Source organism: Bombina bombina, chromosome 9 (assembly GCF_027579735.1).
Source record: "Bombina bombina isolate aBomBom1 chromosome 9, aBomBom1.pri, whole genome shotgun sequence".
NCBI classification, from domain to species: domain Eukaryota; kingdom Metazoa; phylum Chordata; class Amphibia; order Anura; family Bombinatoridae; genus Bombina; species Bombina bombina.
Genome location: NC_069507.1, coordinates 237,775,240 through 237,800,330, shown reverse-complemented (window position 1 = coordinate 237,800,330; position 25,091 = coordinate 237,775,240). Strand labels below are relative to the sequence as shown.

Genomic DNA, 25,091 nt, shown 5'->3' with positions numbered 1-25,091 from the left:
CTAAAATCACTCTACAGACTGTGCTCTATAACTGATAGTAACATCACTCAGCAGACTGTGCTCTATAACTGATACTAACATCTCTCTGTAGACTGTGCTCCATAACTGATACTAACATCACTCTGTAGTCTGTGCTCTATAAATTATACTAACGCCTAGATTTAGAGTTCTGCGTTAGCCGTCAAAACCAGCGTTAGGGGGTCCTAACGCTGGTTTTGGCCGCCCGCTGGTATTTAGAGTCAGTCAGGAAAGGGTCTAACGCTCACTTTCCAGCAGCGACTTTTCCATACCGCAGATCCCCTTACGTCAATTGCGTATCCTATCTTTCAATGGGATCTTTCTAACGCCGGTATTTAGAGTCTTGGCTGAAGTGAGCGTTAGAAATCTAACGACAAGACTCCAGCCGCAGAAAAAAGTCAGGAGCTAAGAGCTTTCTGGGCTAACGCCAGTTCATAAAGCTCTTAACTACTGTGCTCTAAAGTACACTAACACCTATAAACTACCTATGTACCCCTAAACCGAGGCCCCCCCCACATCGCCGCCACTCTATTACATTTTTTTAACCCCTAATCTGCCGACCGCACACCGCCGCAACCTACATTATCCCTATGTACCCCTAATCTGCTGCCCCTAACATCGCCGACCCCTACATAATATTTATTAACCCCTAATCTGCCCCCCCCAACGTTGCCGCTACCTACCTACAATTATTAACCCCTAATCTGCCGACCGGACCTCAACGCTACTATAATAAATTTATTAACCCCTAATCCGCCTCACAAACCCTATATAAATAGTATTAACCCCTAATATGCCCTCCCTAACATCACTGACACCTAACTTCAAGTATTAACCCCTAATCTGCTGACCGGACCTCGCCGCTACTCTAATAAATGTATTAACCCCTAAAGCTAAGTCTAACCCTAACACCCCCTAAGTTAAATATAATTTAAATCTAACAAAATAAAATAAATCTTATTAAATAAATTATTCCTATTTAAAGCTAAATACTTACCTGTAAAATAAACCCTATTATAGCTACAATATAAATAATAATTATATTGTAGCTATTTTAGGATTAATATATATTTTACAGGCAACTTTGTATTTATTTTAACCAGGTACAATAGCTATTAAATAGTTAATAACTATTTAATAGTTACCTAGTTAAAATAATTACAAAATTACCTGTAAAATAAATCCTAACCTAAGTTACAATTAAACCTAACACTACACTATCAATAAATTAATTAAATAAACTATCTACAATTATCTACAATTAAATCAACTAAACTAAATTACAAAAAAAACCAAACACTAAATTACAAAAAACAAACACTAAATTACAAAAAATAAAAAAAGATTACAAGAATTTTAAACTAATTACACCTACTCTAAGCCTCCTAAAAATAACAAAGCCCCCCAAAATAAAAAAAATGCCCTACCCTATTCTAAAATAAATATTTTACAGCTCTTTTACCTTACCAGCCCTTAAAGGGGCAGTCTAGTCAAAATTAAACTTTCATGATTCAGATAGGGCATGTAATTTTAAACAACTTTCCAATTTACTTCTATTATCTAATTTGCTCAATTCTTTAGATATCCTTTGTTGAAGAAATAGCAATGCACATGTGTGAGCCAATCACACAAGGCCTCTATGTGCAGCAACCAATCAGCAGCTACTGAGCATTTTAAGCAAGTGATATCAAGAGAATTAAGCAAATGAGATAATAAATAAATAAAGTAAATTAGAAAGTTGTTTAAAATGACATGCTCTTTCTAAATCACAAAAGAAAAAAATTGGGTTTCATGTCCCTTTTTTCATGTCCCTTTAAAAGGGTCTTTTGCGGGGGAATGCCCCAAATAATTCTGCTCTTTTGCCTGTAAAAAAACATACAATACCCCCCCCAAACATTACAACCCACCACCCACATACCCCTAATCTAACCCAAACCCCCCTTATAAAAACCTAACACTAAGGCCCTGAAGATCTTCCTACCTTATCTTCACCACGCCGGGTATCACCGATCCGTCCAGAAGAGGGTCTGAAGTCTTCATCTTATCCGGCAAGAAGAGGTCCAGAAGAGGGTCCGAAGTCTTCATCCTATCTGGCAAGAAGAGGGCATCCGGACCGGTAGACATCTTCATCCAGGCGGCATCTTCTATCTTCTTCCATCCGGCGCGGAGCTGGACCATCTTGAAGCAGCCGACGCGGATCCATCCTCTTCTAACTACGTCCTAAGTCCGAATGAAGGTTCCTTTAAATGACGGCATCCAAAATGGCGTCCCTCGAATTCCGATTGGCTGATAGGATTCTCTCAGCCAATCGGAATTAAGGTAGGAAAAATCTGATTGGCTGATTGAATCAGCCAATCAGATTCAAGTTCAATCCGATTGGCTGATCCAATCAGCCAATCACATTGAGCTCGCATTTTATTGGCTGTTCCGATCAGCCAATAGAATGCGAGCTCAATCTGATTGGCTGATTGGATCAGCCAATCGGATTGAACTTGAATCTGATTGGCTGATTCAATCAGCCAATCAGATTTTTCCTACCTTAATTCGGATTGGCTGATAGAATCCTATCAGCCAATCGGAATTCGAGGGACGCCATTTAAAGGAACCTTCATTCGGACTTAGGACGTCGTTAGAAGAGGATGGATCCGCATAGGCTGCTTTAAGATGGTCCCGCTCCGCGCCGGATGGAAGAAGATAGAAGATGCCGCCTGGATGAAGATGTCTACCGGTCCGGATGCCCTCTTCTTGCCGGATAGGATGAAGACTTCGTAACCTCTTCTGGACCTCTTCTTGCCAGATAGGATGAAGACTTCGGACCCTCTTCTGGACGGATCGGTGATACCCGGCATGGTGAAGATAAGGTAGGAAGATCTTCAGGGGCTTAGTGTTAGTTTTTTTAAGGGGGGTTTGGGTTAGATTAGGGGTATGTGGGTGGTGGGTTGTAATGTTGGGGGAGTATTGTATGTTTTTTTACAGGCAAAAGAGCAGAATTCTTTGGGGCATGCCCTGCAAAAGGCCCTTTTAAGGGCTGGTAAGGTAAAAGAGCTGTAAAATATTTATTTTAGAATAGGGTAGGGCATTTTTTTATTTTGGGGGGCTTTGTTATTTTTTTATGGGGCTTAGAGTAGGTGTAATTAGTTTAAAATTCTTGTAATCTTTTTTTATTTTTTGTAATTTAGTGTTTTTTTTTTTTGTAATTTAGTGTTTGTTTTTTTTGTAATTTAGTTTAGTTGATTTAATTGTAGATAATTGTAGATAGTTTATTTAATTTATTGATAGTGTAGTGTTAGGTTTAATTGTAACTTAGGTTAGGATTTATTTTACAGGTAATTTTGTAATTATTATAGCTAGGTAACTATTAAATAGTTATTAACTATTTAATAGCTATTGTACCTGGTTAAAATAAATACAAAGTTGCCTGTAAAATAAATATTAATCCTAAAATAGCTACAATATAATTATTATTTATATTGTAGCTATATTAGGGTTTATTTTACAGGTAAGTATTTAGCTTTAAATAGGAATAATTTATTTAATAAGATTTATTTTATTTTGTTAGATTTAAATTATATTTAATTTAGGGGGGTGTTAGTGTTAGGGTTAGACTTAGCTTTAGGGGTTAATACATTTATTATAGTAGCGGTGAGGTCCGGTCGGCAGATTAGGGGTTAATAATTGTAGGTAGGTAGCGGCGACGTTGGGGGGGGCAGATTAGGGGTTAATAAATATAATATAGGGGTCGGCGGTGTTAGGGGCAGCAGATTAGGGGTACATAGGGATAACGTAGGTTGCGGCGGTGTACGGAGCGGCAGATTAGGGATTAAAAATAATTTGCAGGGGTCAGCGATAGCGGGGTCGGCAGATTAGTGTTTAATAAGTGTAAGGTTAGGGGTGTTTAGACTCGGGGTACATGTTAGGGTGTTAGGTGCAGACTTAGGAAGTGTTTCCCCATAGGTAACAATGGGGCTGCGTTAGGAGCTGAACGCTGCTTTTTTGCAGGTGTTAGATTTTTTTTCAGCTCACACTGCCCCATTGTTTCCTATGGGGGAATCGTGCACGAGCAAGTTTTTGAAGCTGGCCGCGTCCGTAAGCAACGCTGGTATTTAGAGTTGCAGTGGCGGTAAATATGCCTGTACGCTCCATTTTTGGAGCCTAACGCAGCCCTTCTGAGAACTCTAAATACCAGCGTTGTTTAAAAGGTGTGGGGGGAAAAAAACACGCGTAGCTAACGCACCCCTTTGGCCGCAAAACTCTAAATCTTGGCGATAGCTTTGTAGACTGTGCTCTATAACCGATACTAACATTGCTCTGTAGCCTGTGCTCTTTAACTGATACAAACATCGCTCTGTAGTCTGTGCTCTATAAATGATACTAACATCACTCTTCAGAATGTGCTCTATAAATGATACTAGCATCTCTTTGCAGACTGTGCTCTATAACTGATACTAACATCACTCTGCAGACTGTGCTCTAGACTATCACTGATACTAACATCACTGTGTTTTTTTAAATGACACTAACTTCACTCTGTAGTCTGTGCTCTATAACTGATATTAACATCACTCTGCAGACTATGCTCTATAACTGTTACTAACATCATTCTGCAGACTGTGCTCTATAAATGATACTAACGTCACTCTGCAGACTGTGCTCTATCACTGATACTAACATCACTGCAGACTGTGTTTTTTAAATGACACTAACATCACTCTGTAGTCTGTGCTCTATAACTGAAACTAACATTGCTCCGTAGACTGTGCTCTATAACTAATACTAACATCACTCTGTAGACTGTGCTCTATAACTGATACTAACTTCACTCTGCAGACTGTGCTCTATAAATGATACTAACATCACTCTGTAGACTGTGCTCTATAACTGATACTAACATCACTCTGCAAACTGTGCTCTATAACTGATACCAACATTGCTCCGTAGACTGTGCTCTATAACTGATACTAACATCACTCTGCAGACTGTGCTTTATAAATGATACTAACAGAACTCTGTAGACTGTGCTCTATAACTGATACTAACATCACTCTGCAGACTGTGCTCTATAACTCATACTAACATTGCTCCGTAGACTGTGCACTATAACTGATACTAACATCACTCTGCAGACTGTGCTTTATAAATGATACTAACAGAACTCTGTAGACTGTGCTCTATAACTGATACTAACATCACTCTGTAGACTGCTCTATAACTGATACAAACATCACTCTGCAGATGGTGCTCTATAAATGATACTAACATCACTCTGTTGACTGTGCTCTATAACTAATACTAACATCACTCTGTAGACTGATCTAAAACTGATACTTACCTCACTCTGTAGACTGTGCTCTATATCTGATAGTAACATCACTCTGCAGACTGTGCTCTATAACTGATACTAACATCACTCTGCAGACTGATCTAAAACTGATACTTACCTCACTCTGTAGACTGTGCTCTATATCTGATACTAACATCACTCTTCAGACTGTGCTCTATAACTGATAATAACATCACTCTGCAGACTGTGGTCTATAACTGATACTAACATCACTCTGCAGATTGTGCTCTATATCTGATACTAACATCACTCTGCAGACTGTGCTCTATAACTGATACTGACATCGCTCTGCAGACTGTGCTATATAACTGATACTAACATCACTCTGTAGACTGTGCTCTATAAATGATACTTACATCAATCTGTAGAGTGTGCTCTATAACTAATACTAATATCGCTCAGTAGACTGTGCTCTATATCTGATACTAACATCACTCTGCAGACTGTGCTCTATAACTGATACTGACATCGCTCTGCAGACTGTGCTATATAACTGATACTAACATTGCTCTGTAGACTGTGCTATATAACTGATACTAACATCACTCTGTAGACTGTGCTCTTTAACTAATACTAACATCACTCTGCAGACTGTGCTCTATAAATGATACTTACATCAATCTGTAGATTGTGCTTTATAACTGATACAAACATCACTCTACAGATTGTGTTTTATAACTGATAATAACATCACTCTGCAGACTGTGCTCTATAAATTATACTAACATCACACTGCAGACTGTGCTCTATAAATGATACTAACATCACTCTGCAGACTGTGCTCTATAAATGATACTAGCATCACTCTGCAGACTGTGCTCTATAACTGATACTGACATTGCTCTGCAGACTGTGCTATATAACTGATACTAACATCACTCTGCAGACTGTGCTCTATAACTGATACTAACATCACTCTGCAGACTGTGCTCTATAACTGATACTTACATCGCTCCATAGACTGTGCTCTATAACTGATACTTACATCGCTCTGTAGACTGTGCGCCTGCTTGGCGTGTTTCAGGGTCAGGTGCTGTGGGTCACATGTGTACTGGTGCAGGTGCTGTCTGTAGTTAATGTCACTAGCTTGCTGCTGGCTCTTCTTTGCCTGGATAAACCCAGGCTGGTCCAAGTTGGTTCTGACTTGTGACCTGGTCCCCTTTGATTCTTTCTTGTATTCCTTGTCACTCTGCAGCTTGCTGATCCTCATGACATGCTTCATTTTAGGGTCATCATTAATACTGCGGAATCCAATCTGATGTCCCTTATCTCTAAGGAAAGCTTCCTTGTACCGGAACTGCATAGGACAAAGCAAGTTTAATTTTAAAACATATTCAATATATGGTTATCCAAGTTACCATAGCAGAGATCTGTCATATCTTATCATGATCACATCTAATTGTCAAAGGGATGTAAAAAGCAGAACTTGTGGGAAAATTAATGTAAATCTCTACCAATTATCAGCTTTGGACAAAACATGATCTGATTCTCAGAAAAAAACAACATAAGTTAGATCAGTGTAGGCTCCCGGCAAGCTGGAATGTCCAAGTGAATTTTCTGCTCAATTTGTGCCTAAATTAGATCTCTTTATAATTCAAGAAGAATTGATTGAGTTTAAAATATATTTGAATTCAAAATTAGGGTTATTTAGCAGTAAATACATGTTAGACATAATGATGTATTTACAGCAAAGATTAGCCTTAGAATAATATGTAGATGTGTTTTTATAATAATATTAGTTATTTAAACATTGTTATTTTTTTTGTTTTTTTCCCCATTACCCTGAAAAGGAAGGAATTTGCCCCTCAAATATCAGGCCTCTCTTTGTGTTACATTCTGTACAACAATTGCTTGATCAGTGCAGGATCTCATTTATATAGGTCCCTAACTGGCCACAGTAAAAGAAAAAAGGTAAATAACACTCAGGGACTATGGGGCCAATTTATCAATGTCTGTCCGACATGATACGCTGTAGCATATCATGTCTGACAGACATCGCTGAATGCCGACAGCTGTCGACATTAAACATTGCACAAGCAGTTCACCAGAACTGCTTGTGCAATATCGACCCCTGCAGATTCACGGTTAATCGGCCCCTAGCAGGGGGTGTCAATCAGTACGATCATAAAGGATTGGGAGAATTGCAGACCGCAGCCTCAGAGGCAGCAGACCAGTTATGGAGTAGCGGTTTGTTTCCTGAAGGCTCGCGGGGAAACAGGGGCATCAAGCTCCATTCCCTACACTGAAAAACAATGACATTTTCTCTTTAAAATTACAGTTTTAAATGCTTAAAAACATTTTATATGCAGCTCTTAATTTCTGTCATATACTACACACATATAAAAATACTTTACACCTCTTTTAATGGCAGTTAATATTTAAGGGACATTAAAGTAAACTTGCTTGATTTAGATATAGGGGCCGATTTACCAATGTCTGGCGGACAAGATACGCAGTAGCATATCATGTCCGCCAGACATCGCTGAATGCTGACAGCATACGCTGTCGGCATTTAACATTGCACAAGCAGTTCTGGTGAACTGCTTGTGCAATGCCGCTCCCTGCAGATTCGTGGCCAATCGGCCACTAGCAGGGGGTGTCAATTATCCCGATCGTATCCGATCAGGCTGATTGCTGTCCACCGCCTCAGAGGTGGCAAATAAGTTAAGAAGCAGTGGTCTTACGACCCCTTAATCTGAACTTCTAATGAGTAGTAGATTTGTTTCTTGCAAAATTTCAAAGTTATGTCTATTTCTACTCCCCCTGTATCATGTGACAGCCATCAGCCAATTACAAATGCATACACGTACCATGTGACAGCCATCAGCCAATTACAAATGCATATATGTCTTGCACATGCTCAGTAGTAGCTGGAGACTCAAAAAGTTTAAATATAAAAAGACTGTGCACATTTTGTTAATGGAAGTAAATTGGAAAGTTGACTTGCTCTATCTGACTCATGAAAGTATAATTTTGACTTTTGCACCCCTTTAATACAGGTCCCCATGCTCTGTACACACATAGCAAAGGAATTATGTTCTGTAGTTTCATTGCATTGATCTTTATGAGAAATTTGGACATCAAGAGAATTAGAAATAAGAAAATTGATATTTTTACACTAAAAGCTGACTGCCCTTGAAACATGAGGGGGCAGAATAACGTTCTATGCAAACACAGGGAGGAAACACTTTAACAGTCCTTACATCGCTGGCGATTTCTCTGGATGCTTTGGCCGTTTGGAAGGGAATTGCATCAAGTCGGAAGTCATAACCAGCTGCCCTGGACTGCTCCCATGAGGTTTTATAGGCTTTCTGTTAAAATACAAGTGTATAAATTTAGCTGTCAATTCACTTTAAAACCTACTACCAAAGTCAACACTTCAAGAAACAAACTCGCCACATGAAACCTTTTTCTATTCCAATTTACTTGTTATCAAATTTGCTTCATTCTTATTGTATAATTAGTTGAAGAGCATACCTAGGTAGGAAGTGTGCACATATCTGGACACTATAGGGACGCAGTTTGTTAAAACACTGATGTACATGCATAACATTGTTGAAAGCATTCTTGTAAAACTGCTGCCGTATAGTTCTCTAGATACATGCACACTCCTGTCCCAGTATACCTGCTTTTAAACAAAGGATAGCAAGATAATTAAGTAAATATGATAATAGAAATAAGCTGTGAAGATTTTTTTTTCATTTTACACTCTCTCTCAACGTGTGGTACACGTACTCCTGGATACTTGGGGTATTTACAAGGGGTAGGTTTTGCCCTCATTATTTTTTGCCCTATTGTAATTCTGGTAAGCTGAACATTTATGACAGAAATACATAAGGGCCAGATTGGAGCATTAACAGTTACGCACAAGCAAAAAGGGGTTTATTGTGGGTGTTTGTGTGTGTCGGGTTTAACGCTCGTCATACAAGTTGAAAGTAAATGCTATCGGTTGAGCTCAATTGATGTTAACGCTTGTTGGGATAACGCGCCCTCAGAGCTCTGGTTAACTGTTTTGCGAAACAAAAAGATTTCACAAAACACATCACAAATACAGTACGAAGTACTGTTACACTCATAGTAACAACATCTGGTAATTTTTTTTTTTTTTAAATTGCACACAAAAGTTATAAGTGCTCAAAGATATGAGGCAGGCAAATGACTTAACATTGAAAAACATACATATAAATGTCTAAATAAATATATATATATATATATATATATATATATATATCAGTGTGTACATATGTATTTATGTATTTATATGGGTATATATGTATTTACAGACATATACTGTATATACACAAATACATATGTAGACATAAATACATAAGTGCATTGGAGCCCTTTGCAGTCAAGTAGATGAAAACATGTAAAATCCTATTTATGCAATATCCATATTTTATTAAGCGTTACACTGGGTATTTACTGTAAATATTTCACATTCCAATGTTCTGCACATAGCAGAATATGTTATATGTATTTATAAATAGATATTCCTATATATATATATATATATATATATATATATATATATATATATATATATATATATATCTGTATATATCTATACCTATATATAATCATGTTTTATGTATATACTGTATATAGGTATAGATATATATCGTACCAAAATACCATCAGATTTATGAATAAATAGAACATATTCAGCTAAGCTAAGAACATTGGAATGTGAAAAATTCATATTTTCATGTCGGGTTAGCGCACATGAGAACATGGAATCGGGTTTGCACATGAGTGGAATGTTAGGTTTTTTCCCTCTGTTTTTGCTCCATTGACTTCTATGGGGGAATACGCTCTCACGCAAGATGTGCGAAGTTCAGCTTTTTACGCGTTTCGAGTTAGTGCATGAGCGAAAACCTTTTACTTTCAACTGCTAATACGAGGGCTACCCGACACGTGGAGTTAGCGCGCAAGCAGGAGCATTAAATACCGCTCCACTTGTAATCTGGCCTTAAATCAGCAGCCAGCTCCCTGTACTGCATTGCTGCTCCTGAGCCTAACTAGGCATAATTTTCAATAAAGGATGCCAAGAGAACAAAGCAAATTAGGTAATAAAAGTATACTGGAAATGGTATTAAAATGACATGCTCTAGCTGAAATATTAGTTTCATTTTGACTTTGCTGTCCCTTTAAGATATGGCGTGCCCCTCTTATTTTGTGTGCATGTATTTTGTGTGCATGTATTTTCTACCTTGTGCCACATGACTAGAAAATAATTCAACAATATAAGTAATTTGAGGCCCAGACAATACAGAAGCCTTAAAAGATTAATTTCTATAAATTGTTATTAAAATAACTTGATAAAAATGATTAGCTTTCAAAGGAGCATTAAAAACTTAAATTTTAGATAGAATAATGTATTCAAAGCAAAGATTAGTTCGAGAATAATATCCAGATATCTATATTTCATTATTTAAATACTGAAAAATAAGTGAAAAGGTTTAGGGTTAGATTTATCAAGCAGCAGATGCTGAAACTGAAGTTAAGAAGCAGCGGTCTTAAGACCGCCGTTCCTTAACTCGTCTGCCACCTCTGAGATGGCAGACAGCAATCATCCCGATCGGACACGATCGGGATGATTGACACCCCGATTGGCCGCAAATGTGCAGGGGCGGTATTGCACAAGCATTTTATGAGAAATGCTGGTGCAATTATAAATGCCGACAGCGTATGCTGTCGGCATTTATCGATGTACGGTGGATATGATCCGCTACAGTGGATCATGTCTGCCCGCACAATGATAAATCAGCCCCTTAGTGTCAATACAGAACTAAGTGTGGCCATGTTGTAACCTAGATTTCCTTCTCTGCAGAGGTCACTTATAGACAGTTCCATATGGGACAATAGAGTGAATAATCAATGGCTTCTGGAACATAGCAGTGTTACTGTAGGTCTGAAGTGCACTTTTAACTGGAATTGAAAAGCCTAGAAATATCTGAATAAAATTACAGGAAAAGGGTCCAAAAACAATGAAAATTTTACAAATAATCTAACATTTTATATTATAATCTCAAGGTGTTTATTGCCTTTTTAAAAATGTGTAGTGAATGAGTGCATGCCCTATATCTGTTAGTGTACTCTGAGAAATGATACGATGTTGAGTATCATGTACGCCGCACATGGATAAATACCTACAGCATACGCTGTCAGCATTTATCATTGCACAAGCAGTTCTTGTGAACTGCTGGTGCAATTCCGCCCCCTGTAGATTCACGGTCAATCGGCCACTAGCAGGGGGTGTCATTCAGCCCTATCGTATAGGATCTGGAGGATTAATGTCCGCAGCCTCGGAACAGACAGACAAGTTATGGAGCGGCGAGCCTTAAGGCCCTTGATAAATCTACCCCATAGAATGCAAGATAATACTATTTCTTTACAAGTGTATGTATATATATCAAGACGAATTCTATTTGACTTGATAGAGAACAGTATTATGCATTTATATATAGGTACAATTCATGGTGCTGCAACTTCCCATATAATGCTAAACTGTAATGTATATTGGAGTATAAATTAGTTTCTTACGTCACTTATCTGGAAGGCGTTCATACGGGCTCTGATAAAATCGGGATGATCAGGAGGTAACGAGCATCTGTGCATAGACTCTGAGTCACCAGATTTGTACAATCTCTGAAAATAAAAACAGAGTCTAGTTATTCCCAAGAACTCATGTCTGTGTAACTTGTAGAACCTTAATATGGCTGTGTACTAATGCAATAACAATAATTGTCAGGAGCCATTACATTATATGATATATTTCTGAGGGCTTTTTATTTTTTTACTAGAAGAAATTACAGTTGTGCTACTACAGGAAAACTGTTGCCTGGTATAATGTCAGAGAGATATATAATACAACCAACACACCGGTTGCTATAGCATACTTCCTAATGAAGAAAGCTAAGCAGTTGGGATCAGGAGGTGCAGAGTAAGGGTGGAGTGTGGGCGGGGTCTTTGTGCTCAGTGGGTGGAGCTAGTGTGTTAAGTGGGTGGAGTCAGTGTGATTTAGGATATGGCAGGTGGGTCAGGAATGGAGTCAGATCAATTAAAAGTATGGTGGGGTAGATCTGGGGCAGGCTGAATGTTTCTGGATTTGTTTTAGAATTCAGTGGTGGGTGCAGTGGGTGCAGTGGAACAGGGGTCACAGACTATGACAACTGGTAAATGGGGAGAGTTTGTTATAAGTTGGTTCTACAGCAATAACAATTATTATTATAGCTATGCAAAATTCTAAATGTACAAGGAATGTGAATTTGATTAAAATGCTTCATTCCTCTCACTTGCCACATCTGACTGGCACCCTCTCACTGGCACCCTCTGGCTGACACACGCTGACTGATTCACTCTGACTGGCATCCTCTCTTTGCCACACTCTAATGCCCTGTGACTGTCACTCGCTGATTGACTCACTCTGACTGGCACCCTTTCACTGGCACCCTCTGGCTGACACACTCTGATTCACTCTGACTGGCACCCTCTCTTTGCCACACTCTAATGCCCTGTGACTGTCGCTCGCTGATTGACTCACTCTGACTGGCACCCTCTGACTGGTGTTCATTTTTTAGTCTCCAGGAAATACTAGAAGGCATGTAATTAGTGTCATTCTAATATATGTAGTCAAGCTCTGTACACAGCTGAATCGTATTCGTATTACTAGTAGTAGTACTATAATTTTTTTTAAAAATTTAATAAAGTTCTGCTACATTCCGTAGTGCTAATTACCAATAATAACCAGTGACCTATATTAATAACAGTACATATATTTTGTGTTTTTCTTACATCGCTGCACTGCAGATAACTGTTCTTAGCATGAATCAGATTAGGCGAGTCAACCACCGATGTAAAAGCCATAGAACCGGGATTCTGACGATACTTGCTCTGCATGAAACAAAGAGAAAAAAAAAAAAAGATTTATTGAGAGATGTAAAAAACTAAAAGTATGAATACATCTTTAAATTAATTAAAGGGACAAACTTAAAAGTAAATGTGCACATAATTAACTGCAATAGAAATCAATGCATAGTACATTTCATATTACTCCGACCAAAACATTTATATCCTGCAGATGGCTAAAACTGTCTTTACAGATTCCCATATGTAGTATGCACAACTCTCAACATTTACTAGGAGCAGAGACAGAGCCCAAATGGACTGTCTATGTGACCCGGGGAAGGAGCTAATGATGTGTGGGCAGGAACATAGCATGTGGGTGGTCAGTGCTTTTTGCATTTAAAGTGTAATTTTGTTAGCAAAATGTGGTTTGTTTTGTATTTAACTTATTGACTTTGCTGTGGACAGTTATGGACAGTTATACATGAGTGTTTGCATTAATCAATCAAACACTGTATAGCATGTTGTAGGGTTCATATTCTCGACTATGAGGATGTACTTCAGCTCCCCTGGGGTTGTGTGAAAAAAACACACAAAACTTTTAGAGATAAATTCCAGAAAAATCAGGCAAAATCAATAATGGATGAACACTGAAAAGGTTTTCTTTCTGCACAAAATTAAACATTTTAATTTTTAAAGGACCACTAAATACATTAGAATTGAAAAGCTGACAAATGCAGAATGAAAAGACAATATAATTGCACTTACTTTGCACTTGAATTGAGCAGTAGAATAATTTCGGACAAATTTCCAATTTATTCAATTTTCCCTCCCATTGTATCATGTGACAGCCATCCGCCAATCCCAAAATGCATATACGTATATAATTAGCCCTGTTGCCCATGGTCAGTAGGAGCCTCAGAAAGTGTGTATATATAAAGATTGTGCATGCTTTGATAATGTAAGTTTTTTTTTTGATTGCATGCTTTATCTGATTTATGAAAATTGAATTGTGTCTTTAGTGGCCCTTTAAAGGGACATAAAACAAGTTGGGATAGAGACAAAATATAATAATATGTACTTTAATTACTTTACCTGCAAATGTATACTGCAGTGCCTCGCCATTAACTCTTTCTTTTTAGTTTCTGAATTGTAAAGCTCTAACTCCCTCCACAAAATTCATTCTATGGCTGTATCTATATCTATTGCCTAGATGCTGTGAACTCAGTTGAAATACAATACCTGTGTCTAAACACTGATAAGGGGGGTGGAACTGACTGCTCCAGACAGCATGGCTTTGTAACTAATTTGCTTATTTTTGAATATTATTTTAAAATACTTGCCAGCATTTTTTTTTTATGCAAACTATTTTTACTTAATTAGCCCTTTTAGGATATGCACAGATCTTAATATGTTTTATGGCACTTTAAGTAATCACATACAGATGCTGATCTGGCAAACAAAATGAATGTTGTATTCACCTTCTTAAAAGATGACACACAACTGTGCTATGTATATTATACAATGTGTAGTATGATGATTTGTACTATAAAGTTTCCTTACATGAGCGCATTTTGTTTCATTTGGTTTGTAATAAACGGCCAGTAGATAACCTGATATAAATAGCTCATACAAAAATGACAAAGTTCCATACCTCACTTATTAAATCTCCCGCTCTTTTCACACTTTCTATCTGCGGTGAGCCCACAGCCTGCCAGCCAACACCCTTCATAAAGTTTAGGTCGGACCTGTAACGTGACTGCGAGTAAGAAATGCGTATTGTTAACACAGCTTTTCCTTCTCATAATCAGCAATATGCATAGAAGTGATTTCTTTCTAAATAAATAATTAGACACAATCATTGCCTCTCCAGACAGTAAATTGTGTGACTACAAACTTTATTCTTGCAATAAATGAACACAATGAGGGAGTTTGAAAATGTTTTCAATGCAATAACTCATTGTTTGCTACAACTGGTTTTAATAGTCAGATTCCACAAACTATTTATCTTATTTGGAGGAGCCAATTGGGACACGGGACTTGTTACTTGTAAACACTGCTAGCCACAATCATCATTATTTTAGCCAAATAGACATTGTTTTGCATAATCTTATTTTATAATCTCTGAAGCAAATTAGGAATAGTTATAGTTATGTGGCATGGTTAATTAAAGCCGGACATATACTCTTCCATTTGTCAGAATTCAAAATATCTTAGTTATATGTAATAAAATGCTCTAATACAATATAGATCTAATAATTGTTATAAAAATAAAACATAAAATACAACTGTAATACATTTTTAGATACAAAAAAAACTTCCCGTTGTGCCCCTTTTAGTACAAATGCCAGTTTATTTAAAGGGACATGAACGTCAGAATTTAACTTCTGTGATATAGATAGAGCATGAGATTTTAAACAACTTTCCAATTTACTTCTGTTTCCTAATTTGCTTTGTTCTCTTGGTATCCTGTGTTGAAAAGCATACCCAAGTAGGCCCTAAGAGTGCAGTGCATTTCTGGGAGCTAGCTGCTGATTGGTGGCAGCACATATATGTCCCTTCTCATTGGCTCATCCAATGTGTTATGCTTGCTCCCAGTATTGCATTGCTGCTTCTTCAACAAAAGATACATAGAGAATGAAGAAAAGTTAATAACAGAAGTAAATTGGAAAGTTGTTTAAAATTGTGGGGTCAATCATGATTCTTTAGAAAAACATATGTAATGCACTATCTGCAAAAATCCTTATAGAGTTTAATGGTGGTTTTCTGTTGAAAACCTTTAGATAGTTTTCTAAAGGATTGCGATCAACCCTGTAAGTTCTACACAAGGTGATACTGCAAGAAAAATAGATAAAGAACAATATCTTATTGTTAAAGCTCCTAGTCTTCTAAGTACAATAAATAAATAAATAGGAGTAAATAACAATAAATACTATAGATAGCACTCAAACAATATTGTTCTATAGAAATAGTATTTGTTTATTAAAACATGTTATAATATAATAAAATAATATATAAAAACAAGGATACTTGCAAGACCTGATAAAGAGGTGGAACCTCGAAACGAGTTGTTTGTGTGATGGTCTGGTAGAGAGGACTAATCATGTTTGTGGATCTCCAAATGTATGCAAATATCCTTATTTGTATTGATTATTTTATTATAACATTGTTTATACCTAATGGGCTAGATTACAAGCGGAGCGTTAGTTTATTGTGCAACAATAAACGGCCAAAATTACCTGTTTACAGGCAGGCAATAAATAACCAGCTATAATAAATAACCAGTCATTACAAGTGGCTGGTTATTGCTACTGTGAGCTCGAGGTAGCAATTAGTGCTTCAAAAAATTAACCACAGATCAGACCACTGATTAAATTTCTAAATGTGTCCCAATTGCCCCCAAATTTCAGTGTAAGCAGTTGTTAGGGATTAAGGTGAGCGGGTGTGGGGTGTTAGAAAAAAAATGCCACTGAAAAGTGCCTTTATATAGCGGTCTATGGGGAATTGTGTGTTTTCTATAAATATATGCTTGTATTCTCTATAAATATATACTGCATATAGGCATATAACAGGTAAATGAAAGTTCTCCAGCATGGTATGTCAGCAGAAGACATCCAAATGGTACAGCAGACACTAGGCACAAGCCCTAAAAGTAAAAATATTCGGTATACATTAAAGTTGAAGGTGAAGACAAACTCACATTGAAGCGGTGATGCAGTAAATACATCATCTGACCCGTTTCGGACACAACTAGCACTTTCTCAAAGAAAGTACCATTTGGATGTCTGCTACTGACATACCGTGCTTGAGAACTTTAATTTACCCAGTGTGGCCAGTTCACCTGCGAACTTCGCTTGAGGTAGCGACGCCACTACCAAAGGTGTTTCTCCTGTGGAGCTAAGGACAACGGTGCTATCTCCAACAAGCAAACATATTGCCTTATGTCTAACCGATGACTGTATCTGTGGAACCCTTCACCTTCTTTCACTTATATAAGCATATACATATATATTGAAAATTTGCTGCCCATCGCTGTGCGACTTACCCCCTTTGCTGCATTAGGTTCTCATGCCGTGTCTGACATGTCTGGAGCCTATGGAAGAGCGCTCATGAGCGCAAAGCTTCCATGCAATGCAAACGCGAGGTTGCTTTCACATTGCTAGTCATGTCAAATACCAGCGCACAATTGCATGGAGCACAATTTTGCACTCCACTCGTAATCTGGCCCTATTTTTTTTTTTACTAAATGTATCCTATATGTATTGAATAATATTGTTTGAGTGCTGTCTATTGTTTTTAGTGTTATGTACTTCTATATGAATTACAAAGGAAAATGTTTAGGTTTCATGCCCTTTATTAAAAAAAAGTCAAAATTAAACTTGCATGATTCAGATAGAGCAAGTCATTTTAAGACACTTTTAAATTGACTTCTATTTTCAAATGTGCTTCGTTCCCTTAGTATCCCTTGTTAAAAAATGAATACGCACGTATCATACACTAGTGGGAGCTGCTGCTAATTGGTGCCTGCACACATTTGTCTCTTGTGATTGGCTAAATAAATATTTTCAGCTTCCTGTCAGTATTGCAATGCTGTCCCTTCAGCAATGGATAATAAGAGAATGAAGACAATTTCATAATAGAATTAAATTGGAAAGTTGTTTAAAATTTTATGTTCTATCTGAATCATAAAATTAGTAATGTCGCGAACATAAAAATTTGGGTTCGCGAACGGCGAACGCGAACTTCCGCAAATGTTGGCGAACCGGGCAAACCGACATAGACTTCAATAGGCAGTCGAATTTTAAAACCCACAGGGACTCTTTCTGGCCACAATAGTGATGGAAAAGTTGTTTCAAGGGGAATAACACCTGGACTGTGGCATGCCGGAGGGGGATCCATGGCAAAACTCCCATGGAAAATTACATAGTTCATGCAGAGTCTGGTTTTAATCCATAAAGGGCATAAATCACCTAACATTCCTAAATTGTTTGGAATAACGTGCTTTAAAACATCAGGTATGATGTTGTATCGATCAGGTAGTGTAAGGGTTACTCCCGCTTCACAGTGTGCAGTGTAGGTGATATACCTGCCCTGATCATGCTTTGCAGACCAGGTATCAGTGGTCAGATGGACCCTTGCCCCAACACTGTGGGCCAGACATGCCATTATAGCAGACTTCTAAGGCTTTGGCGTTGCTTTTTGGTAATTAGAAGGCTGCTAAATGCCACTGCGCACCACACGTGTTTTATGCCCAGCAGTGAAGGGGTTAATTAGGGAGCATGTAGGCAGCTTGTAGAGTTAATTTTAGCTTAAGTGTAGTGTAGTAGACAACCCAAAGTATTGATCTAGGCCCATTTTGGTATATTTCATGCCACCATTTCACCGCCAAATGCGATCAAATAAAAAAAATGTGTTCACTTTTTCACAAACTTTAGGTTTCTCACAGAAATTATTTACAAACAACTTATGCAATTATGGCATAAATGGTTGTAAATGCTTCTCTGGGATCCCCTTTGTTCAGAAATAGCAGACTTATATGGCTTTGGCGTTGCTTTTTGGTAATTAGAAGGCTGCTAAATGCCACTGCGCACCACACGTGTTTTATGCCCATCAGTGAAGGGGTTAATTAGGGAGTATGTAGGCAGCTTGTAGAGTTAATTTTAGCTTAAGTGTAGTGTAGTAGACAACCCAAAGTATTGATCTAGGCCCATTTTGGTATATTTAATGCCACCATTTCATCGCCAAATGCGATCAAATAAAAAAAAATTGTTCACTTTTTCACAAACTTTAGGTTGCTCACAGAAATTATTTACAAACAACTTATGCAATTATGGCATAAATGGTTGTAAATGCTTCTCTGGGATCCCCTTTGTTCAGAAATAGCAGACTTCTATGGCTTTGACGTTGCTGTTTGGTAATTAGAAGGCTGCAAAATGCCACTGTGCACCACACGTGTTTTATTCCCAGCAGTGAAAGGGTTAATTAGGGAGCATGTAGGCAGCTTGTAGAGTTAATTTTAGCTTAAGTGTAGTGTAGTAGACAACCCAAAGTATTGATCTAGGCCCATTTTGGTATATTTCATGCCACCATTTCACCGCCAAATGCGATCAAATAAAAAAAAAATTGTTCACTTTTTCACAAACTTTAGGTTTCTCACATAAATTATTTACAAACAACTTATGCAATTATGGCATAAATGGTTGTAAATGCTTCTCTGGGATCCCCTTTGTTCAGAAATAGCAGACTTATATGGCTTTGGCGTTGCTTTTTGGTAATTAGAAGGCTGCTAAATGCCACTGCGCACCACACGTGTTTTATGCCCAGCAGTGAAGGGGTTAATTAGGGAGCATGTAGGCAGCTTGTAGAGTTAATTTTAGCTTAAGTGTAGTGTAGTAGACAACCCAAAGTATTGATCTAGGCCCATTTTGGTATATTTCATGCCACCATTTCACCGCTGCGATCAAATAAAAAAAAAATTATTCACTTTTTCACAAACTTTAGGTTTCTCACAGAAATTATTTACAAACAACTTATGCAATTATAGCATAAATGGTTGTAAATGCTTCTCTGGGATCCCCTTTGTTCAGAAATAGCAGACTTACATGGCTTTGACGTTGCTTTTTGGTAATTAGAAGGCTGCTAAATGCCACTGTGCACCACACATGTTTTATGCCCAGCAGTGAAGGGGTTAATTAGGGAGCATGTAAGCAGCTTGTAGAGTTAATTTTAGCTTAAGTGTAGTGTAGTAGACAACTCAAAGTATTGATCTAGGCCCATTTTGGTATATTTAATGCCACCATTTCACTGCCAAATGCGATCAAATAAAAAAAAATTGTTCACTTTTTCACAAACTTTAGGTTTCTCACAGAAATTATTTACAAACAACTTATGCAATTATGGCATAAATGGTTGTAAATGCTTCTCTGGGATCCCCTTTGTTCAGAAATAGCAGACTTATATGGCTTTGGCGTTGCTTTTTGGTAATTAGAAGGCTGCTAAATGCCACTGCGCACCACACGTGTTTTATGCCCATCAGTGAAGGGGTTAATTAGGGAGCATGTAGGCAGCTTGTAGAGTTAATTTTAGCTTAAGTGTAGTGTAGTAGACAACCCAAAGTATTGATCTAGGCCCATTTTGGTATATTTCATGCCACCATTTCACCGCCAAATGCGATCAAATTTAAAAAAAACTAAAAAAAATTTGCAATTTTAGGTTTCTCACTAAAATTATTTACAAATAGCTTGTGCAATTATGGCACAAATGGTTGTTAATGCTTCTCTGGGATCCCCTTTGTTCAGAAATAGCAGACATATATGACTTTGGCGCTGCTTTCTGGTAATTAGAAGTGTAGCATCCCCCCTTAGCCCCCAACCTCCCTGATTTCCCCCCCCCCAAAACAGCTCTCTAACCCTCCCCATCTGCCTTATTGGCGGCCATCTTGGGTACTGGCAGCTGTCTATTATTTCACAGTCAAAAAAGTGTTTTGTTTTTTTAAAATGTACCCTACTGTTACACCAGATATGAGTGGTGGCACTGAGCAAGTGGGCACAGTATACGCTGTGAGTCTGACACACACACTGGCAGGCAGGCAACTGCAATTAGATTACACAGGAAAAAAAAAAGCAGACATGTTCTAGCCCTAAAAAGGGCTTTTTGGGGTGCTGTCCTTACAGCAGAGATCAGATGAGTCCTTCAGGACTGTAGTGGACACTGAATACACTGGCCTAGCTATTGATTTCCCTATTAAATCAGCAGCAGCTACACTGTCCCTCCTCTCACTAACAATGCAGCTTCGAATGAATCTAAAATGGATGCTGTCCAGGAGGTGGGAGGGTCTGGGAGGGAGTGTCTGCTGCTGATTGGCTGGAATGTGTCTGCTGACTGTGAGGTACAGGGTCAAAGTTTACTCAATGATGAGGAATAGGGGGCGGACCGAACATCGCATATGTTCGGCGTCTGCAGCGAACGCGAACATGCTATGTTCGCCGGGAACTATTCGCCGGCGAACTATTTGCGACATCACTACATAAAATACATTTTGGGGTTTACTATCCCTTTAATAAAAAAAATGTATATGTTAAACTTGGCATTACGATCTCTCACGGTTATGGCACTTGACTGCCTTCCTATAAATATTTGTTTTAGATAAGCACTGCACCCAGCTGATATACTTTATGCTGAAGTTTCCCATGCATTGAAATATCCACAATGAGACATAATTTTGAACCATATTTAAAGTGTGTGATATTCATTTTTGCATAATATATTTCCAATCTGAGATGATTAGATGTATAAAGAGTCTCTTTGATCCATATTAATATTTTATCTACATCTTACTAATTTTCTATGCACATCAAGTGAAACTGCATTTGTTCCCTCTACAAGGGAAGTAAATAATATATCCTGCTTGATACACGAGAACCCCCTCTAGTGAATTGAGATGAATCAGAGCATGAGACTAGCTTGATTCTGTTGAGCATCAAGAATTCCTTTTGTTTTATTTTGAATTTACTTAATTAATAATAGGAATGTGAATCATTTCTTCTAAATTGCACTTAAAGATATATTTAAACTGTCAGAGTGTTGAAACTAATTTCCTTTAATAAGTTTAAATCTATTCATAACATAATAACAGCTGATTTTCTTTTGTTGCTCTAATGTCTCACTTAATTAACTGTCAAATGTTTATCTGCATCAAAAAGAATAAATTCATATAGCAGGTACACATGCGTCCCAAACAAAAGTCGCTTTATTATATAAAACAGTTTTAGATTTTTGTTAAACTTTTTTTTCATATATTTATAAACGTGTGTGCTAAATACACATAGACGTAGTTTTAATTCACCTAAATAATTATCCGTACGTGGTGTTATTCATAGTTATCAGTTATTTTCTGTTAAGCAAATGGGAACTGAACCAACCAACTTAAAGGGATAGAATGATCAAAATTAAAATGTGCATGCGTTCATTTCCATTTTAAATAGAAGCATTTTTGCCTTATACTTTCTGTAGCAAAAATACTTCAAGTAAAAATCATTGATGTTTTCAGTTTCATACTCACATATGCTGTGAGTGCTGCATGCACCAGTATTCACGCTCAGAGAGATATTGGTGGTGTTTATTGTGTATATAAAGACTTAATTTGTGCCATATAAGTCACTTCTGACTCTCTGAGAAGGTGTAGTGTTTCAATATTGGTACATGGTCCCTCACAGCATATGTGCGTATGCCGCTGAAAAGTTGTAATAACTTTTACGAGAAACATTTTTTACCAAATTCAATTTTGACCTTTCTATCCCTTCAAGTCGGTTGGTTCATTTTTTATTTGCTACAGACGCAAATAACTATAATATCTACGATTAACACCTACAGACAATTATTTAGATGGATTAAAACCATATCAATATGTATTTACAGTTCATGTTTATAAATATATGAAACTGTTTTATCTAATAAAGTGACACTTACTTGGGGTGCCTGTGTCCTTGAACTTATTCTTTTTAATGCAGATAAACATGACTTTTACTGGAAGCATTTTTGCAAAAATGCTTCAATTTAAAATTGAAAAGCACCCAAAACGGTCTTCCCAATTTACTTTGCTCTCTTTGTTGAAGAGCATATTTAGGTAGGTTAAGTATGAGCCAGAAGTGTTTGTTCAACAACTGATTACATTGTAAAAAACATTGCTACAAAACACTGATACCATATAGTGCTCAGAATATGTTCATGCTCCTAAGCCATCCTACATATGCTCTTCAATTAAGGATAACCCGAGAACAAATTAGTAAATTCAATCACAGATGTCAATTGCAAAACTGTTTTTTTTTTTTTTAAATATTTATGTCCCTTTAAACTCAGAAATATTTAATTATGCAGATTTGTCTCTGCCTTTATTACCTAAACAGCAAGAATCTTTTGTTTGGGGAAAAAACTCTTCATGAGATATGTCTGCTGGGTCACCTACATAATAATCCACGGGGGAAAAAAGTGACCGATGGAAAAAAAGAAAAAATATTAAATATTATTAAAGGGATACTGAACCCACATTTTGTCTTTCATGATTCAGACAGGGCATGAAATTTTAAGCATCTTTTACTCCTATTATCAATTTTTCTTTTTTTTTGGTATCTTTATTTGAAAAAGCAGGAATGTAAGCTTTGGAACCGGCCCATCTTTTGTTCAGCACCTGGGTAGCGCTTGCTGATTAGTGTCTAAATGTAGCCAACAATCAGCAAACGCTATCCATGGTGCAGAACCAAAAATGAGACGGCTTGTAAGCTTACATTCTTGCTTTTTAAAATAAAGATACCAAGAGAACGAAGAAAATTTGATAATAGGATTAAATTCCAAAAAACGCTTAAAATTGCATGTTCTATCTGAATCATGAAAGAAAAAAATTTGGGCTCAGTATCTCTTTAAGACTATGGTGGGGGTTCTTTTTATGAAGAATCTGATCACTAGAAAGTAAGATCCTGAAGAAGGAACTGGGTACAACTATATTTTGTTGACTGGTTAATTTACGTACCTCACTCTGTAGTTTGTGCGCTCGTTTTGCCCATTGTAATTTCAGATCTTCGGGTTCAGAAGTGTATTCATGGAGTCTCAGCTTGTAGTCCTGGTCGCTGGCCAATGCCTGAGCCCTTTTTGCATGAACCAGATGTACCATGTCCATTGGAAGATGGTACTGGGACCTGAGATCATGGGATTCTTTCCTATACTGCTGGTCACTCTGTAACTTCGCCATTCGGAGACAGTGCATCATCTTGGGGTCATCCAGTACACTCCTGGCACCAATGTGCTTCCCTTTCTCTGCTATATAGTTGTGCCTGTACTTGTGCTACAAAATGTATATATTTATTATGTCATTTGTAATCTTTATAGATAACTTCATCATTTTTATAAACAGTTTGTCTTATTGTAGCTTTAGCATTTAATCACACTTTTAGGTATGAAATGTACAAAACTATAAATATAATTAGACTACGAGAACTGATAAACACAAACATAAAAAGGTAAATGTATTATTGCTAATAACACTGCTTTCATTGGTTGTGTTAAAACATACAAAGAATAAAATATGATGTCTGCAATTCCAGAACTAGTTTTAAATGGAAAAAATGCTCTGATATATTAGAGCATTTAATTTTTTTACTATTGCAAAATGGTTAAACACATAGTAAAAGTCAGCTCTCGAACAATAGCAATACACTACTGGGACCAAGCTGAACATAGCTACTAATCACCAGCTAGCTCCTAGAAATGCATTTCTGATTCTGAGGTTACTTGGGTATGCTTTTCACAAAGGATACAGAGAACGGACTACAACTCCCCGTAAATGATTTTTCAATAACAGTAATACAAACTATAAAAATAAATAATTGTTTTGCTTTTGGGGAAAAGTAAAAAAGATGTGATGTGATACTTATTATAGAAAAACTTGAATACATTTAACAAATGTGCCAAATGCTTAAAGGGACAGTCAAGTAAAAAAAAAAACTTTCAAACTTTCATGAATCAAATAGGGCATGTCATTTTAAACAACTTTCCAATTTACTTTTATCACCAGTTTTGATTTATTCTCTTGGTATTCTTAGTTGAAAGCTAAACCTAGGAGGTTCATATGCTAATTTCTTAGACCTTGAAGGCCGCCTCTGCATTTGACAATTTTTCACCTCTAGAGGGCGTTAGTTCATGTGTTTCATATATATAACATCATGCACATGAATTTACTGAGGAGTGAGCACTGATTAGCTAAAATGCAAGTCTGTCAAAATAACTGGAAAAAGGAGGCAGTCTGCAGAGGCTTAGATACATGCTAATCACAGAGGTAAAACGTATATTAATATAACCGTGTTGGTTTTGCAAAACTGGGGAATGGTTAATT

The 25,091-nt window shown here is 37.2% G+C and overlaps 1 protein-coding gene across 3 annotated transcripts in view; it reads right to left on the bottom strand.

Moving 5' to 3' along the window:
• Positions 1-25,091, bottom strand: part of NRAP (nebulin related anchoring protein) — a 195,688-nt gene that overhangs the window by 9,078 nt on the left and 161,519 nt on the right. For 2 of the 3 annotated variants that reach the window (XM_053692704.1, XM_053692702.1), the window contains 6 exons: positions 23,733-24,044; positions 14,862-14,966; positions 13,157-13,255; positions 11,906-12,010; positions 8,563-8,670; positions 6,345-6,656 (listed from right to left, as the gene is read on the bottom strand). In XM_053692704.1, coding sequence (XP_053548679.1) covers positions 6,345-6,656; positions 8,563-8,670; positions 11,906-12,010; positions 13,157-13,255; positions 14,862-14,966; positions 23,733-24,044 — 1,041 coding nt within the window. The remainder of the gene's footprint in view (positions 1-6,344; positions 6,657-8,562; positions 8,671-11,905; positions 12,011-13,156; positions 13,256-14,861; positions 14,967-23,732; positions 24,045-25,091) is intronic. The other variant, XM_053692703.1, reaches the window with a different exon arrangement.